The sequence below is a fragment of the Stylophora pistillata genome, chromosome 3 (assembly GCF_964205215.1).
Source record: "Stylophora pistillata chromosome 3, jaStyPist1.2, whole genome shotgun sequence".
Classification (NCBI taxonomy): Eukaryota; Metazoa; Cnidaria; class Anthozoa; order Scleractinia; family Pocilloporidae; genus Stylophora; species Stylophora pistillata.
In genome coordinates, this window is record NC_142521.1 from 13,423,582 (window position 1) to 13,443,713 (window position 20,132).

At 38.7% G+C, this 20,132-nt stretch overlaps 2 protein-coding genes and 1 non-coding gene across 9 annotated transcripts in view; all 3 read right to left on the reverse strand.

Moving 5' to 3' along the window:
• Positions 1-765: 765 nt before the first annotated feature.
• On the reverse strand, positions 766-8,499 carry LOC111335866 (uncharacterized). Of its 3 annotated transcripts, none has more exons than XM_088755562.1 (4): positions 8,367-8,499; positions 6,750-6,822; positions 4,075-5,972; positions 766-3,729 (listed from the first exon to the last, which is right to left on the reverse strand). In XM_088755562.1, exons 1-3 carry the CDS (start codon positions 8,466-8,468, stop codon positions 5,887-5,889), a joined length of 261 nt encoding a protein of 86 aa, XP_088611688.1. In that variant the 5' UTR covers positions 8,469-8,499; the 3' UTR covers positions 766-3,729; positions 4,075-5,886. The 3 variants fall into 3 exon arrangements, with proteins under 3 accessions (XP_088611688.1, XP_088611686.1, XP_088611687.1); XM_088755560.1 differs by having other exon boundaries at positions 6,815-6,911; positions 8,367-8,494; XM_088755561.1 differs by lacking the exons at positions 6,750-6,822; positions 8,367-8,499 and having other exon boundaries at positions 4,075-4,461.
• Positions 766-20,132, reverse strand: part of LOC111335878 (uncharacterized) — a 36,692-nt gene continuing 17,325 nt past the window's right edge. The window contains exons 9-15 of one of the 5 annotated variants that reach the window (XR_015999450.1): positions 19,672-19,905; positions 10,079-10,162; positions 9,013-9,061; positions 8,367-8,740; positions 6,750-6,822; positions 4,075-5,972; positions 766-3,729 (exon numbers count right to left, since the gene is read on the reverse strand). Coding sequence is in view for 1 of the 5 variants with exons in the window: in XM_088755520.1 (XP_088611646.1) it covers positions 19,708-19,905 (198 nt within the window). In the remaining 4 variants the exon portion in view is untranslated. Of the gene's footprint in view, positions 3,730-4,074; positions 5,973-6,749; positions 6,912-8,366; positions 8,741-9,012; positions 9,062-10,078; positions 10,163-18,081; positions 19,906-20,132 lie in introns of those variants that run through there. The other 4 variants (XR_015999449.1, XR_015999452.1, XR_015999451.1 and 1 more) reach the window with 4 other exon arrangements.
• Trnaa-agc (transfer RNA alanine (anticodon AGC)) lies at positions 9,806-9,878 on the reverse strand. Its single transcript has one exon. It is a non-coding gene; the product is annotated as a tRNA-Ala (tRNA).

A 20,132-nucleotide genomic window follows, 5' to 3' on the forward strand; every position in this document is an offset into this window, starting at 1 on the left:
GTTCGTAGAAATCTGTTAAAGGAAACAAAAGTGCTCATATGTAGACGTCTTACAGCTGTGCTGGTGGGTGGCGGGGATATGGTATGCAACTTCGTTAGGTTTGCATCAGAGGTGTGTTTCATACTTGTATGTTATAGCCTTATCTTCCTTCATCTCAAGTGGCAAAATTAGAGAGAGATGCAAGTAAAGAGGTTTCATTAAGCATTGGTCGCTGAGAAAGCGTCTTAGAGCGTCAGTTCAGCGCCGCTCGTGGTGGAAAGGGGAGGAGCGATGTTTATCGTTCCTTAAGCTATTGTCCGGTGAGGACGATTGACGGCCTCTTATGCAGTAAAACCTATTTGTCCTAAGGGTGGTGTAAAATAAAAGAGCACCATTCACCCTGGTAAATGGTAGATTCACCGTGGTAGATCCACCATCTACCACGGTGAATTGCCGATTTTGTGTTAAGTCAAGATACGCTGGCCGGCGGAAACTGGAAGAAGAACTCAATTATGATGAAAGACCCGGCTTCCTTGAGAGTACTGCGTAGTCAATTTTTGGGTCAAATCCCATAGAACGGCTGAGAATAAGACTAACTTGCCCACAGCCTTCTTCAGAAAGTTGGGATCCAGAACGCATTTGAATCGGAGACACACAGACGGTATTGTGTGCAGGAACAGCTGGCAGACCCAATCAGGGTAGAGATTGGGGCACAAGACTACTACCTTGACTGATGGAAACTGCTATCAAAGCTCTCACGAATACCATCAACTGCTTTGAACGACATAATGTAAAACAAGCGATTTTATTTAAAAATATATGTTTGCCTACCACCCTCTCAACAGCACAATCATTCCCGCCTATCATTTACAATCATAAATACCGTTATCTGGAGCTTGGATTCGAGATTACCGGGGACCTCTCCAAGATAATGATCTCACAAAGTTAACCATCTGAAAGCTTACGCCCATTAGCAGGGGTTGCTAGGAAAAAGGATCAGACTCCAGCTGTTCGAAGGTTGGGTAACGCTACTTCCTCGATAAATCTCTATCCGATGGATATCGCCACGAATTTTCTTACTACTTATCCACTGGATAGTGATTTATCCGTTGGATAGCGTTATCTGCCCTTGGAACGACTGGGCCTAGAGGTTCTAGGTAACGATGCTTGATTGAATTCCACAACAAATTTATTAATTATATTATGTCTATGACTTATGTGAGCCCCTACTTGCTTCTTATCAATCATTGCATCGACTTGTTCCGCAATCGGGAATGAAGTTCACTAATTAAGACACTTCTGATTAACTTCAGCCACAAAAACGTGACTCCTCTAAACAAATGATTATAATAACGTACCCTGTTAAATACAAATATTGCAAAGCATCGCGATCCTTCCATAGTTTGAATCAGAGGAGAAACACCTTTCAAGGCAGTATAGTCGTCTCACTTTTACAGACTTTTAAAGTTTGGCTCTCTTCGGACTTCGAGCTTCCATTTCTTCTTCAAAGATATTTCTCTCAGTTCGCTTCGTGCATTCATTTCCACAAAACTGCACGATCAATCAACCGCTGAGAAAATATTTTCACATAGACACTAGTCATGGAGTTGAAATTTTCATAGGTCTAAATCAAGCTTTTTTTTTTCTTATTTCATATTCTAGTCTGAATTATCCTCAATGGTTGGATCGCGATACAAAACTCATTCGATTTTGTTATCACAGTAATACTGTATTTGCATTGGTACTGCGCTGTAAAGATTAAACAAAACTAAATGTGGATTTTCATTCCAAAAGCAACATTTCAAATTCCAATTCGATCTGGAAACAGTGGACAAGAAGAGCCACCCAGTGGAATGTGGTGTGTTTTTAACATGAACCATCAGCTCAGAAGATTGGGCTACCACTTCCTACATTACCGACTTAAAATAAAATATTTTACTTATCCAGTTTTTCTCACCCGCAATTCAACTTTTCTCGCAGCAAAACTACAGAGTGTATGGTCTTCGTGTTTATAACATTTCACAAATTGAGCGGTGGAAATAATTTTTTAGGTATGCTTAATCGGCCCACACGAACGAATTCCGCTCAGAACCAATATTGGTCCATGCGAAATCAGTGGAAAGCGTTGAAGGCGCGCTCTGATTGGCAACTCAAACTCTGAAAATCTTTTCCAATTCACCGCCGAGTAACTCGCGCGGGATTTGCGCCCGAATATATTGTAATCTTTGCAGCAAAAAGCTAGTTAAAATCATCTGTATGTGCTATATTATCTCACAGTTTCAGTATACACTAAACCAGCCAATGTATACACTAAAATATCAAAGCTAGTATACATTAAACCATACTCAATGTAGGTGGCTAGTGGTGGATATTTACCTCGACTCTACGCCGCTCGGTATATATTCACCACTTGTCACTTCCACTTCGGTGAATAGTGACATGTTCACAATCGCCCTTCCTACTGAAATTCGGAAACATTTTTCTCTAAGCTTTTATCGTTTCCTTTCACAGCTCGAGTTAGTGGGTTTGTAAAATGGCTTAACCAAAACTTTCGTGTTTGAGTCGAGTTATTTTGATTTTTCATGGTAACATTTACTCTTTTTGCTTGAATAAAAGAAAACCACCGCCAATTCTTATGCTTAATAACTGAAATAAATGAAAAATTTTCTTCTTTCTGATTGGCTGGAAGATATGCAGTTCAGTTCAAAGTAACACAATGCAGAAGGGAGATACTTCAGTGTAGAAAAATGATAATACGGTGCAAAAAAGGGCTGCAAACTTTTGGCCCTACGTTGAACTCATTCGCAGCTCAAGAACCTGATTTTACTGTAAGAAACATAAGCTAATCAGCTTACTATTTGATCTGTTATTCTGCTAGCTCTCCTACCTTCATATCTCCACAAAACGGTTTTTTGATTGAGTTAATTTGTCTTTTTGCATAGCCGACAAAAAAGATACTAAAATAAATCTACTTGCCACGTCCACTCTAATAATAAAGAGAAGTGTTCCGTTTCATCTAGAAAGTATTTCTCTTTCATCTACATTTACAAAAATTAAATCATATCACGGTGAAGCTGATTATCTATCTCTATTTCATCTTATGCATATCGTCTCTTTGCTCAAAACGGCCAATGTGACATCCCTCTATATAACGCATTCTGCGCAACGTGCTAAGACCAATTAATCTGTGTGCTCTGGTCACCGCATTAATACGCACGGGCACATTCAAATGAACTATTTTCATAATATCAATGGACGAAGTCAAGGCTATAATAACGCACATCGTGATGAAATTCGAACTAAAAGTGCTTCTTTCTAAATGTCTAACGATTTGAACTTTAGCTATCTTTACTTACATTTGACTGATGCAGAACCATATTGTTCCTAAAATCTATCTCATCTATTAACTGCATTTTATACCAAACGATTCCTCTAAAACAATATGATAAAATAACACTAATTGTGTCTTAGGACTTACCAGCTACCTTACCGAAAAAGATTACCTTACGCTTTATATTTACATGTTCACAACCAACAGTACCAAAAGTTGTCTCACGCTAGGTGTTCAAGATCATCGATTATTTCTACCATACTAGGTCTCGCCCCAGGCTGTATTTGCAGGCATCTCCGGAGGAGAGCTCGAATCACGCGATTTGATACAAGTGCAGCTTGCTGTTCACGCTTTTTAGGGTCTGGCATTTCCTGGATCGACATCTCACAAAGAAGAACGCCAAAACTGTAGGCATCAACCTTGATGTTGAAAACAACTTACAATGAATTCAATGATATTAATCACGATAGCGGAAATTATGCAATGTCGATGACGATGATACTGATGATAACTCAGCTCGAATAGATTATAAAGAGTGACAGATGAAGGATATAAAGCAAGTGAGGTCTCAAACCGTAAAGCAGAAAAATAAACTGCAACGTTCTAAGAGATGGGAACCTTTCGAACCAAGTGCCCGTCGCTTTCAGAGAGGCCACATAATGTACTACAAGACTGTTATCTGGCGTTCAGTGATTAAAATTTGTGGATACACACCATTGACAACGGGTCGTTCTAGAAAAAAACAATCATGAAATGAAAAATACCTTAACGGTTTGGTTTTTAGTGACTGCTTCAGGAGCACTGTAAATTGGCGCTCCAGGTGCAATTGTCATGGTATGTTGAATGAAATTGGCTGTGCCATAATCTGAAACCTTGGCTCGCCACTGGTCACCCTGCCGCCACAGCAACACATTTGCACTACTGATGTCTCGGTGAATGATGGGAAATGGTTGCTTCTGGTGAAGGTAGTTTAGTGCTCGAGCCACATCCAGGGAAATAACGCACACCTCAGTAACGGAAAGTGGTCGCTTTAACAGTGCTCGTAAACTTGTTTCCATGAGCTCCGTAACAAATAATGGACTTCCTTCGTCGTTTGTTGCCCCAATAAACTGCAACAAACATGGGTGTCGGCATCTTGAAGCAATGTTCATTTCTCGTTCAAACAAACTGCGGTTGTAATTAGAAAGAATTAACTCATGGATTTGTTTCACAGCTACGACGCAGCTACAATACTTTCCTTCCACAACATTTCCCCAGCCTCCCCTTCCAAGGCATTTGTCTGTTACCTCAATTCGATCGCGTGAAATGACCCAGTCCGGTGACTCTTTTCGTTGACGTTCACTTTACGCTAATTGTTGAGCTGTTGAGAGACTCATTTCGAGTTCAAGCACTTGATTTTGTAAACCAGAAATTTTCTCTATTTTTTTCTTGTAGTTGCCTCTGGATATTGGTCTGTTGCTGAGTCACCTCTCTTTGTAAGTTTGTCAGTTGTTCCCCCATCCTCCTCACTTGTGCTTCTGAGTTCACTAACTGATCATGCTTCTCCTGAAACTGTCCTTGTGTGTTTGTCAGTTGTTCCTCCATCCTCTTCACTTGTGCTTCGGAGTTCACTAACTGATCATGCTTTTCTTTTAATTGTTCGTGTTCGTTTGCCAACTGTTGCTGCATCTCCCCTGTCTTTGTAATCTGTCATGTTGTTCTTGCTTTTGCCTCTGCAGGCTGGCTATTTCCGACTCTTTCTCTTTCAGTTGTGTTTGGAATTGAGTCACTAGCTGTTCCATTCCTCCCAATCGTTCGAGTAAACTCTTTTCTTGTTCGTTATTTTCTCTCGACTTCTCTTGCAAGCTAGGCGGCTCACAGGCAGCCCAAGCTCACTACTAGAAAAGCGGACGTGACTCTTAACGTGTTGCGCGACGTTTTATATTTATAAAGGTTTGTAAGGGATGTTATCGGTTTGCCTTAAAAGAGAGAATCAACATCGAATGGAAATGTGTGATCAAAACAATGCGGTCTTGACAAAACCTCTCGAGGGGACCAGGGGAGCTAAGAGGTTTGTTTGTCGACTGCAGGTCGCTGGCTACCCTCACCGGGCTTATTTTTGTTACCCAACATACTGTGCGATCGGCCAACGGGCCGCAAATGTTTCAAGCAGCCAAATTTGAAATTGGAAAGCCGATCGATCTGGAGATAAAAGCATCGCTAGTGAAAGATCTGTGGGAGGAATTGGGAATCGAGTGAATGGAAATGAAACTGCAACATCTCTGCTTTGATTTTCTGGAGGAATCGAGACTGGTGGTAATTTTTTGGCGGAATTATTTGCTTCGGGCGACGGACACTTCTAAAATAGGTTTCCGGCCTTGTCTTTCCTTTAGCAGTTGAACACCAACATAGCGCTAACTCGCCAAAAACGCTTCAAAATGGCCTGAGACGCTCGGAATCAACAAAGAAAACAACAAAGCAATAAGGTAAGCCCATTTTATTTCAAAACAAGACGTTTTTTTCTCTCTTTTAAGGCAAATCGATAACATCCCATACAAACCTTTATAAATATAAAACGTTGCGCAACACGTTAAGAGTCACGTCCGCTTTCCTAGTATTGAGCTTGGGCTGCCTGTGGGCGGCTGACTTCCCCTTTCCCAACCTGCTGGTTTTCTCAACTTTCCTATCAGAGGAATGAAAAATAAAAATGACGGACACATTAGTGTAAAAACAACAACAAACATATGACACATATGTATGAACTGCGGTTATGAAACGTATATATGCACGATCCTTCGCAGTAAAGCACTATTTGAGCAATAGTGAAAATCAGACCTGAAAAAAATTTCAGGCCTGTACGGGATTCGAACCACTGACCTCTGCGATACTAGAGCGCTGCACTAGTATCGCAGAGGTCTGTGGTTCGAATCCCGTACAGGCCTGAAATTTTTTTCAGGTCTGATTTTCACTATTGCTCAAATAGTGCTTTACTGCGAAGGATCGTGCATATTATACATTAGTGTACAGTCTTTGCAAGATTCATCGTATAAATTGGATACAGTTAAATTTCATCGTGCCCTTGCCAAAATTCTCCTGCCGGTCCCTTGGTTCACTTTTGATCGCAAGAATCGTAATTGTTATAGTAAGGAAAAAAGTTCATCATTAGAAAGATTACAACGCTCTTACGACTACGAGCACGATAGCAAGTACGATTACGTTGCGACGATAGTATAAACTGGCCTTGAATGCTTAACCTAAACACAACATATCGGTTCGAAGAGTTTCTCAAGTTTCTTAATCTCTAATATATTGCCCTTACGAGATCAAATGGAGATTAAGAGACAGAGGCGGTGATTCATTAATCAAATGTGTTCGCCAATTAATGAGTCTAACAATAATGGAGAAGAAAAAAATAGAGGAAACGAAACCCGTTCCTACATTTATCATCTATAAACTGTACCTTCTACTTTCGGCTTTCCTTGAGCTCCTGTTAATATAGGACAGTTCAAGACAGGCCCCACTAACCTTTCAGTCTAGAAAAAATGTGACAGACAGACACATTTACATTTAAAGACTGGGTAATCTCTTGCAAAATTAGCTTTAAAGAATACCTATGGCCAACCTGTATGTAAAGAAGTCTAGAAATGAAACATATTTGTCAAGTTGTTATTAGTATTTTCGTACCAAAACTTCACATGTGAAGATTACAGTGACGGAAAGAACAAAAACAGGTGTCTCCCTTCTTTTTTTTTTTTGTCACTTCGTGACTTTTCTCGAAGCTTACGAGCAAGTCACGAAGAAATCCAGAATGATGGTAACCATACAACTCCGCAGGATAATAAAAGTATTCCTCAGGCGGACTACAGAAATAGTAAAAGATAATATCCTGTATTTATCAAGCTGATTTCCGTTTGCAAACTTCATCAAATCTAGACGCTGCGATCCAAATCTTTCTTCGCATTATTTTCCATTCGATTTATTATGACGTCATAATAAGTCGAATTCACTTCATTCTGTATGAATTACTGTGCGTATAAGATCTCTTCGGGTGCAAGAAACACAATACGCAAGTAAGGAGACCTACGTGGGGCACCGAGTGCGTTATGTGGACCATCTTCACATTCAGAGAAAATAAGTATTGCATGCAAACAAAGCCCTTCGTTAAAATGGTTGTATGCGTCAAGTTGAAGCATGGTGACTTACGTTGTGCAGCAATACTACTGTAAAGCATTAAGAAGCCAATTTAAAGGGTATCTTACACCAAAGGTTAAGTTTGTTTGTTTACTTGCGAAATAAAGAAAATGTCTCCCCTCTCATTAGCGTACGTTTACAAATCATGCGTTGTTTTAAAGGTGAGAAAAATATCAATCTTTGCGCGCGGGTTTTGAAGGGTTGGATTACAAAGGAAAGAAAAAACTGTCGGCGGAGGTTTAGAGTTTAATGCATTAAGGATAGATTTTTTTAAGTAATGATAAAAGTGAAGTTTTTAGTTGGAAACGTCAACTCTACGGTGTACTCGGTGATCGCATGATAGGAAATTGGGGCGAGTGCACCACAAGACGAGGTGTATTTGCCGTTAAGTTCTAGCTACTTTGGCCTTCTCAGACTTCTGTAATTTCCAACGATTTGCTTGTAGAACGATGCGACTTTCGTGGAGTGGACTGACTATTTTATGGAACGAAGTCACCGTAAGATGGAACGAAGTGACTTGGAGCGAAGTAACTTGGAACGAAGTGACTTAAACGAAGTGACTGGATAGTGTCCTTTTTTCAACCAACTAGAAATGCATTTATCACTTTCACGGGTATATTACGAATCAACTTAACGGCCTCCTCCCAGTTGGCTTGTTAGCTCAATTGGTAGAGCGCTGCACTAGTATCGCAGAGGTCAGTGGTTCGAGTCCCCTACAGGCCTGATTTTTTTCAGGTCTGATTTTCACTATTGCTTAAATAGCGCTATCTACTGCGAGGATCATGCATCATATGTAGAAATGCATATAAGCTAATTCTCAAATGTCCATTTAATAAAAAGGTTTTATATTTGCATGTTATATGGGTGAATATTATCCTATACGTACCTCAAATCTTAAATTGGTTCCATGTTGTGCCCCTTGATCTCTTTGTGTTTCTGCAAATCGGTCTCTCCAAACTTCGAATTCTGAGTACCATCTGTCTCCCATGTCATGTCTTAAATTGGTTCCAGGTTCTGTCGCTTGATCTCTTGACTTTTCTTCACTTTGGTCTCTCAAAACTATAAATCTTGAGTACCATTAGTCTTCCATGTCAGCCTATGTATCTTCAAGTTGTGCGTGGGTTTCTACAATTGTTAATCGGTTATATCTTCTAATGGAGATGACTGATCAAGCCCAGTAAAACACAAGATGGTGCACAAAATACTTATCACTTGAGTTTACTTGTCCCAATAGATGATAACTTTCTATCTTGGAGTGACCTAAAGAAATGGTATGGTCAACATTATTATCCTGCTACAATGTCTAAAGCATATGCAAAAAAAAATTTGGGTGGTGTGAGTATTTATAAATACATGATTGCACAATTATGAAAAAAAATATTGGTTTAAATTTTTTTCTGCCACCAGTGTGTAGCAAAGGAGGATCCTGATCCCCTTTCACACAATGATATTAGAAAAAATTCCTGTGTCGTGTGTTCTGTAAACAGTATTTCACCAGTAACAAATTTAAAAGGGAAAAGTTCAAATCTCACCTTGCCTATCTGTACAATTTATGCATCACATGTTAATTTTGGCCTTCACCTACAGATAGATAGATTACAAGTTAGACAAACTTTATTAACATGTCATACCTTCTACCCTGGAAAATTCCCATACTAACTTGGGAACGCAAAATAAATGGACAATAATAAAAGGAAAAGATTTAAAACTGAGTGTGTAAAAATGAATAAAGGCTGATAGTTTTGAAAGAAACTGTTTGGGGCTGTGTTGGTGGGAGTAACGAAATAATTTGGATATATCAACTTTCTTGATATATCCAAATTATATGAGTGTGTAAAATGTCTAGTAATTAAAATAATAATATCAATGATAATATATAATCTAATACTAATTGTGCTAATCTAATAGACTAGTAATAGTTGATCATGACCTGATAATTAAGTAAAATTGCTGAAAAACATTGATGTATACATAAGCCTTTGCCACCCTACTAGAGTACACAGGAGAAGGTCAGTCAAAGATGGTGCAAACTCAGATAAAATTATGAATAAATGAAGGGAATTGAATATACTGTATACACTTCCATTTTCTCATAAACATTTATGATACCCAAAATCAATTTTATTTACTGGTAGTCATGAATAAAAGTGCCATCACTTTTATTAATATCACAACTTATATAGTCAAATTCATGACCTTAATCAGATACAATGAATATATGAAGTTCATACATTTTGAACTGCGGTTGTAGATACGTATGATGCACGATCCTCGCAGTAGAGAGCGCTATTTATGCAATAGCGAAAATCAGACCAGAAAAAAATCAGGCCTGTACTGGATTCGAACCACTGACCTCTGCAATGCTAGTGCAGCGCTCTACTAATTGAGCTAACCAGCCAAATGGAAGCAGGCCGTTAAGTTGATTCATAATAAACCCGTGATGATAAATCAGATACAATGAATATATAAAGTTCATATATTGAACTGCAGTTGTAGATACGTATGATGCACGATCCTCGCAGTAGAGAGCGCTATTTAAGCAATAGCGAAAATCAGACCTGAAAAAAATCAGGCCTGTACGGGATTCGTACCACTGACCTCTGCGATGCTAGTGCAGCGCTCTACCAATTGAGCTGACAAGCCAACTGGAAGCAGGCCGTTAAGTTGATTCGTAATTAACCCCTGATGATAAATCAGATACAATGAATATATAAAGTTCATATATTGAACTGCGGTTGTAGATACGTATGATGCACAATCCTCACAGCAGAGAGCGCTATTTATGCAATAGTGAAAATCAGGCCTGATTTTTTTCAGGTCTGATTTTCGCTATTGCATAAATAGCGCTCTCTACTGCGAGGATCGTGCATCATACGTATCATGACCTTAATATTTGCAATTTAATTTATTATGATTTGTATCACTCAGATTGGCCCTTCTCTATGGAGAAGTAAAAAAGAACTCTTAGTCATTGGTAACTGCATAAAATAAACTCCTCAATATCAATAGCTGTCCTCATTATGCACAGACCTTGAGAATATCATTTAAGAATATCACAGAGTCAGCTGGTTTTGATTAGTCTTATGGTTGAGTGTAAACAAACTCAAAATCTTCAAAATGCCCACATTCTTTGAAATTCAGATTCAATCATTTCTGAACACTAACTTGCTATACTTATTACTGTATGGTGATTTGAATTTTAAAATTAAAATTTCTTTTCCAACACAAGTTGTCATGCATACCTGAAGCCAATTATACTTCACAACATTACATACAAGTTATGTACATTTTAATGTTAAAGGAGAGGTAATGCACCTTTTCATATTTATCACTGCCATTAATAAAAAGATTACAAAGAAAAACTGAACTACTTGAAAATTGTGCCAAAAATCCAACTGTGGTTGCTACCATTTGGAATTTTGCTCAGCGCCTGTCATAATAAAGTCTCAATTCTCTTTTTCTATATGCTTAATCTTTAACAATAAGGATTTCCCCAAAAAGGTGTTTTCGACCCTTTTTTTGTTTTGTTTTGAATCTGATTTTTTTTTCTTGTGATAGCTACAGCAGTGGGCTGTTTGTGAACTACTCTGCATTATTACAGTTTCTCATGTTCAACCAGTTACTGAGTGGTTTCAAAATGGTACTTTTCCTGTTAACATTTATACGTATTTTAAAACACTTTTTGAAAAATGCGGTTTCTGTGTCATCTGAAAAGGCATCAACTAGCAAACTCACAAAATTTAAAACATAGGCATGCTACAGATGCAAGAGTTCTTTTTTTGTATGAGATGGTTAAAATGAGACACTAAGTAACTGATGTTTACATTTTTGTAACAGAAAAAAGTATTTACTTTCAAAAGATTCCCAGATATAATTCATGCAAAACTCTTGAAAGCAAACATGGTAGTTGATCCAGAAAGCAAATATAACTTGCTGATCTTTTCAGCCTTCACTAAAAGAGCAATCGCAAGGTGATTAATCAAATACCCCTTTTGTAAATGCTCTCTGCAGTTTCTACTGAGTAGATTAGCAACACTAACCCTTCCCAAACAAATACTCCAGTTTTAATTTTCTGTTAGGCTTTTAGCTGATGGCATGTGGATTGCAAGTGAAGGAGTGGTACACAAAACATGTTTCAGCTTCTAAATGCTAGAAAAATTCCCTGACAACCTTTCTAACTCCAACAGACCATAGCATTGAAGTCCTTATGAAAGACATGAACCATTACAAAGGATAGATAAGCTCAGAATTCTTTGTCAATGTCATTCTTAATGTGTATCAATGTTGGGTTGATTCTATCGCAACACACTGCAGTACCCCAATTTCAAGCAAGACAAAATAGATGTCTCCTCTTCCACTGCTTAAAAATCTACAGTTTGTTGTACCACTGTAGATGTGGTGCAGAAGGTTAATGGACTCTAATTCCTGCTCCTGTATCTTCCAGGCTTCATTTAGAACTTTCTGAAGTTTTTCTTAACTACTATATAGTAATTTCCCATAACTGAGATCATGATGACTGAGATGATATTTTTTTTATACAAATGTTCGTTCTCCTTATCAAACACTTATGTTTGTTCCCCTTATCAAACACTTGATAATTTTTATCTCTCTCCTTTTCTAGTATTACCTAAGACACAGTTGTTGCTCACAACTAACTTAGCCCACTTTCATAAATGGTTGCCGGATTAATATTCTTTAGTTTAAATTTAAATTAGCCCTACTGACCTCGTTCTCCAGTACAAAATTCAAAAGAATACATTATCTCAAGCGAGGCCAGAAGGGCTAATTTAAATTTAAACAAAAGAATATTTATACGGCAGCCATTTACGAAAGTGGTCTATGGTTGCATCAATTTTTCACCCCTGCCAACTTTTCAACAAGAGCTACAAATGATGACATCATATGCCTCTATGAATACGTCTAAATATATTTAAAAGAGAAGGGATGTGTTGTGCGATCTATATCACGCGAGTGTCCATGCAATTGAGCTCATTAACTTAACTTACAGTTAGTAAGAGTTTGACTCCAAACCAGGATCCCAGGCTTAAAGGCAGATCACTTATGTACTAAATGACAGGTAGAAAATCCTTTGGTGTTTCTCTCACTTGATCCAAAACAGCACCTTCCGGGTAAAATTTGTCCAAACGCCGAAAGATATTGGTTGTAAAAAAGTAGGAATTCATAAGAGAATATTGCCAAAAGCAAGTTGATCTCTTCTGCAGGTACTCTAGCGGAATCCTCACAGCGACATTTGAGATGTAGTCACTCACCACAATCAGAGAAAATGCTTCCCATAATCCCACTTTTTCAGTAATCGTCCCCAGGGGCTACTCGGCTTTCCCTAGAGATCCTCTTGTGGGTAGCGAAATAATGATAATAATCTTTATTGAGAACATCAATTTCACTGATAAGTGATTTACAAAAGAGTCCTCAAAAATTAAAATAGAAGAAATAGGAAAAGCATAGACTAATATAAAATATACAATAAAGGCTGATAGTTTCGAAAGAAACTGTTTGGGGCTGCGTCGGTGGGAGTAACGAAATAATTTGGATATATCAACAAAGTTGAAATGGTAAATTGGCCACCGTAACGATTACAAAAGCTGACTTTTCGAGCGCTAGCCCTTAGTCGGAGCGAATAGAGGAATTTTGGGTTGTTTGTGCTTTTAAAGGCAGAAAATGGAGCTACCTTATTCGCTAGACATTTTAATTTACCTAATCATTCTAAGCAACATATGGCAATCTGCGGTCTTTCCTTGCACTGAGGTGGCACGGAAAGCCGTAAAAATCTTGAACAAAAGCTCATCTTTCAAACCGGCAGTCTAAATCCCACAGGGATCAACGAACGCTTTTCATTCCACTAATTTATTCATGTTTTTCTCGTTGCCATGTTCCCACCAATAACGTAGCTCCATTTTCTGCCTTTAAAAGCACACACAACCCACAATTCCTTTATTCGCTCCGAGGAAGGGCTAACGCTCGAAACGTCAGCTTTTGTAATCGTTACGGTGGCCAATTTACCATTTCAACTTTGTTGATATATCTAAAATATATAATAGTTCGACTAGAAACTATTTACATTTCTTAACGCTCTTTTAAAACTAGCTAATGATGGGCTTTGTCTGATTGAAACATCTAATTTATTCTAATCATTTGAGGCAAAATTTGTCAAGGCCCAATGCCCCCATTTCCTACTAGATGCACTCTTACGGATATCATTTTTACATCTAGTACTATAATCATGTTTATCTTTATTAAATTCTATATTAAAACGATATCAAAATAAATTATTTAGACAGACATGTATAAATAATAAATAATAAGAGTAATAATAATAACAATAATAATATAATACTAATAATGATTTATTGGCATTATTTCTACATGGTAGCTCAACATAAGTCATACTAACCAAAAACTAGCGACTTGCATCATGTTATTTAAGAAGCATTCACAATTTACACAAAGCACTTAAAAACTGTTAAAACTACATAATCTTAACTACTATAGATACCATGAGTGACCATAAACCTTCTCGAGACAACTTAGGAGGTGAAAGGCATTCGGAATATTTGGCGCAGTAAATCAACCATCTTTCGTCGTAAATCAACCGTATCTCGTTTCTCATACTCATCCGTAACGCATATTAATTAACGGTTCATATTGTCAACGGTTCTACGCGTAACTTAACACGGCGTAACTCGACACGTGACGCTTTCGTGTAAATACATATGTGTCCGAGAATTACAAAATTAAACGAGACTTACCTGTAAGTTGAAGTTTGATTGGGATTCTATCCTGTCATCAGTCCGGAACGAAGGAGTCACATGAGATGCGCGCGCATGCTGCCGGTCAGTCTTCAACGTGAATGGCACAGGATAAGGAACGTAGGAGAAGGGTGGGTGGGTTGGAATATGACTCCTTCGTTCCGGACTGATGACAGGATAGAATCCCAATCAAACTTCAACTTACAGTTAAGTCTCGTTTAATTTTGTAATTCTATCCTGTCATCAGTCTACATCACTACGGAGTCACATGAGACTTCAAAGTCCTATGCCATGAGTTATCAACAAAATCAGACAAAGTTCAACAACAATAACGGCATTTATTGTCAAAAGGGGCGACAGATGTGTATCATTGTTCACTCCGATAACGTGTGTCCAAAATTTGCTGCTCTATCGACCGGCTTCTCATAGTAACGTGTAAAAGTTCCAGAGTTGAACCATCCTGCTGCTTTCAAAATTTCTTGTATCGCAAGTCCCTTAGCTTTACAAGACGAAGTGGACGCAGATCTGGTACTGTGTGCAGAATAGGCAGTGATGTCAATTCCTGCTGATTTCATAACTGCCTTTGTCCATCTAGATACAGTGTCCCGCGAAATAGGATCATGAGGCTTATGTAGGTTAAGAGCAACTGGGAATGCTCCTTCCTTAGTGGCTTGGTCCTACTAAGGTATTCAGTCAGATGCTCCACTACACAAAGTTTTTTGTCCTCTTTAAAGGCTAAAAGTTAGATAGGCTCCGTGTGACATTGATCATATGTCTGCGCTTGGAGATAAACATCATCCAAGTGAGCAACTGATATGTGCCCTTTAGTATGCAGGTGGGCCAGCACTGGCTTTACGTATTTTAGTAAACTTCCGGGGGGACACAAGCTAACCCATTTGGCAGACAGGAAAACTGGTAGGTCTTATTTTCCCAGTGAAAACGTAAATACCTTCTGTCTGATTGCTTGATTGGTATAGAGTAATAGGCATCCTTCATGTCTATGCGTGCCATGTAGCAATTTTGGGTAACCAATTTTGTTGCGGTGCCAAGAGAATCCATTTTAAAATGATAGTAATAAACTAGTTAAACTTTGTCAAGTTTAAAATAAGTCTGTGAGTCCCATATTTTTTAGGTGTTAGAAAGATAGTTGAGATTATTTGTTCTGGATCATAGCTAGCCTCTTCAATTACCCCTTTCGTAAGCAATTTTTGAACTTCCAGATTGATGTTTTTAGTATCAATCTAATTGTGCTTCTTTGTTGGGAGTTTATGTTTCACTGGAGTGTCATCACATTGGATGCTTACTCCGAGGACATCAGATAAGATATCCTTGTCACTAGTTACTTTTGTCCAAGCTGAGTAGTGTAATTTCACCTGCCCAGCTGTAAAATTGGTACATCCACTGTGAAGGTAATTCAATAACAGTGGCAAAATTTGTGTAAACATACTTACCGAGTTTTGGATTTCTCTCAATTTTTTAACCACTTGGTGGCTCTCTGGCCCTGTTGTTTGCCTAGATTGCCCCGGTTTTTGAAAGGTGGCTTTCCCCCTAAAAAAGTCTTTCCTGGCATATTTCCATTGGGGTCGGTTGCTTGCAGTGTTTTTGGGTTTTATAACTTTCCTCACGTATGATGGACGATCCTCGCAGTAGATAGCGCTATTTGAGCAATAGCGAAATTCATATATTTATTCATATATTACTCATATATTTATTTTATAGATTTTCATATATTTATTCTATCTCATAACTTTCCTCAGTTCACTAGTTTCCCTTGCATCCTTTAGATGCTTGGACAATTCGTCCCCAAAGAGTTGTTGCGAAGTAGCAGGTACTTCAAATGAGCATATTGACTTATACTCGTAGATTAGTGCAGGCTTAATTTGTTCTCGTCTTAACTGAGACATCTGGGTCTGTACAGGACCCAACATTGCAATGGTATCGGCCAGATTATTTCAAAGCCCTGGTGTATTTTCAGCATTTGCAGTAATCCACTGAAGGGTTTGTAAATTGATAATAGCCGTCTTATTGACAAGCTGCTGAAGATTGGCAATTTGTAAATCAGCTTTCCGCTGGCGGGCATTTTAATTGTGCCCATATCTCCTGATTGACCTTTATCTGTTTGAGTTCAGGGCAATTTGCCGGACGTTTGTGTTTTTCAACAATTGTCTTGATTTTATCGGGATTTCATTTCTTACCCCATCACTTATTGACAAGAGTTGTCACATCCTCATCCAAACCATCATCAGCCAATGAGTTGGGCATCTTTCCTTTGCTACTTTTTTGGTCGATGACCTTTTTAGGGTTTTTATTACGCTCGGTGAGCACTTTGATGGCATCGTCGTCCTCCAATTCATCGCAAGCATACAAGCTAACATTATCATCCATGTGATGAGAGGTTGAGGGCCCAGCCTCCTCCTCTGACTCTGGGTCAGAGGCTGACATGCTGTCTTCACCTCTAGCCTTTCGTTTCTTGGCCGGTGGCCCCTTGGTGTCGCACATGTTCTCAAAAATGGCCGCCATCTTAGCCATATTTTCGTTAATTGAGAAAATAACCTTGTTAAGGCTGCCCTCCTCGGCGCTCTGTGAGCTTCTTGAGGTGTCCTTTTGCGATTCATCCATTTCAGGAGCGGCATTGTTTGAATCGCCCATCCTGATGTTTTCGCTGAAATTTGTGGAAAAATCAAACAATCATGGACTTCCACGTACCTTAAACTTGGAATTTTTGTAGAAAGGATTCCAAAGGAGCGCAGGATTGCGGATATTTTCCTTGGATTACGAAGCAGAAAAACGATGGTTTGAAGATCTAAACCAGCAAGCGAGCACTGACCGGCAGCATGCGCGCGCATCTCATGTGACTCCGCAGTGACGTAGACTGATGACAGGATAGAATTGATCTTTCGTCTTTCTCAAGGTGTGAGCTTGGGACGCCCATCTTCAAACTCCTTATTTGCAAACGCAACAAGCGAAACTTCACCCCAGCACCCCGAGGTTGTAAAACTGCATGTAAACGCATTTTATTTTTCGACCTCGGCTAGGCGGGTTACCTCACCTGCCTGGGGTTGTCTAATTTCCTAGACAGGCTGTCTGGTTAATGGAGAATTGCTTTAGTAGGTAAAGCTTCTCGAACACAGGCCGGAGTAGTTAAAAAAAAAAAACCATAGTTAATCATTTCCCGGAGGTTATGTTTGACCCTCAAAAAATACTGTTGCTTGAAACAAACCTCGGATTTTTATACCCGAGGTTTGTTTGAAGCTTGTACCCTCATCTTCCTCCAAATTCAGCGGCGGAATAAAGGCGATGATACTGAAAATAGAGGTTCGAGAAAATTAGGGTACATTTCGCAATGGTCGCAGAGACAGCGCCTTAGAGCGTCAAATCAGTGCTGACCGTGGTGCGATGAGTAGGGCGTTGTGTATCATTTCTTTAGGAATTCTAGCATATTCGCCGAGTGTCTGGCCAAGGCAGTTGACGGCATCGTGAAAGTAATTATCTATTTATGCCAAGATTGGTGTAAAACGAAAAAGCGCAATGATCTGAGATAGCCGACATAGTAACTAGATACCTTGCTCAGAGTGGGGAAAGTGGACGAAGAACTCAGTTATGATGTAAGACTCAGATTCTTTAAAGTCGCCTTCGCAGCTGATTTTTGCATCAAGTCCTTCTTTAGAAAGTCAGGATCCAGAACGCGTTTAAATTGGAGACACTGCAGAGGTGTTGTGTGCAGGTAACAGCTGGAAGACCCAATCAGGGTAGAGTTATGGGCACGAGATTACTCCCTTGAACGATAAAAACTGCTATCAAAGCTCCCAACAATACCATTAAACGCTTCGAACATAAATGAAAACTAGGCAATTTTATTGGAAAAATATATAATTGTCTAACAGCCTCTCAACAGCACACTACTTCCCTACCATCATTTACAATCCGTTATCTGGAGTTTAGATTCAAGATTACCAGCGACCTCTCCAAGACGACGACTTCACAAAGTTAAACTTAAGAAAGTCCACGCTCACTAGGAGGGGTTACCTCGAGATCAGAGTCAACAGTTCGAAGGTTGGATAACGCTGTCCACTGGATAAATCTCTATTCGGTGGATAGCGCAGCATATTTTGTTAACATTTCTACACAGGATAACGATTTATCTGTTGGATAGCATTATCTGCCCTTTGAACGACTGGGCCCAGAAGTTCGAGATAACGTTACTTGATTAAATTAAAGAACAGAATTGCTAACTAGATATCCACCAAACGTTTCGTCTCTGTCTCTATGCGAGGCTATACTTGTTTCTATGAATTATCTTAGTGACTTGTTCCGCAATCGGGAATGAAGACCACTTCAGATACCTTTGGTTAACTTCAGCCACAAAAAGTGACTCTTAACCCTTCAACTCCCATAATTGATCAGGACAGAATTTCTCCTGACAATATCAATATAACTGCAAGCAGACAAGTGTTGAGAATATAGAAAAATATCACCAAGGGGATTATTAATTGATCCAATTTAAAATTCTCCGAAGTAACATCATAAGAATTGTATGGCAGACAGTAAGGAGAATTACTAATAAGATCTCGGGGTGAAAGGGTTAAACGAATGATTATAATAATAAAAAAAGCCCTGATTACTACATGCTGTTGTTAATTAGTACTACGTCTGAATCTATCTTTTTTGTTTCATTTTGCAGTTTGATTTATTCTTAAAAGTTAGATCGCGATACTCAGTTTAGTAAACTCAAACGCTGATACTGCGTTAACACCTTGGGTAATGTAAAAATGTAACTAAACTAACTGCACAGAGGCGCGTCCACAGGGATTATCTTTGAAAAAAGAAACTTTCCATTCTATTATGGACAAATTGAAGGCCTTAACAAAAAAAAACTTTCTCTCCTATCACGGATAAATTTAAGGCTTGAGCAAAACGCATCACGAAGACTGCCAATTTGTTATTTCGTGGAATTCAAGAGACTCGACCTGAAGATGTCTCTTCCTTAATTAATTATCTAACTATCGAAATTTTATCTATGTAAAAATGCAACTAAACTAACTGCACAGAGGCGCGTCCACAGGGATTATCTTTGAAAAAAGAAACTTTCCATTCTATTATGGACAAATTGAAGGCCTTAACAAAAAAAAACTTTCTCTCCTATCACGGATAAATTTAAGGCTTGAGTAAAACGCATCACGAAGACTGCCAATTTGTTATTTCGTGGAATTCAAGAGACTCGACCTGAAGATGTCTCTTCCTTAATTAATTATCTAACTATCGAAATTTTATCTATCTTCACTTCTATTTGACTGATACATTTTCCAATTGTTGAAGAATTACATATTCGCCCACCATTGCATTAGATTCATCTAGAACATCAAAATAAAATACTAATGATCGTGTGTGAAGACTCACTAAATCAAATTAATTCGGGTAAAATACCTTTAAGAGTTTTATTCACATGTATCCACCCAACAGTCATGCTGGCTGTGCAAGTTCACCGGTTATTTCTTCCATACTTGGTCTCGCGTCAGGCTCTGTTTTCAGACATTCCCGGATGAGAGCTCGAATCGCGCGGTTTGGTACAAGTGCAACTTGTTCTTCTCGTCTTCCAGGGTCTGGCATCTCCAAGATGCACATCTCACAAAGAAGGACACCGTAGCTGTAGACATCAACCTGAATATCAAAAACAACTAATGAGAATGAGAATGACGATGAAGATAACTAATGACGATGATGGAGGTAATGACGATAATAAATCGGCTCAAATATACGAGAGGAGGTGAAATGACTTGGTGGGGAAAAAAAGACAAAACTTCGAGATTGGGATCGTTGACACTTGAAAGACCTTTCGATGATGATAAAAACAAAAACAAAAATTAATAAATAACAAAAAGAACCAT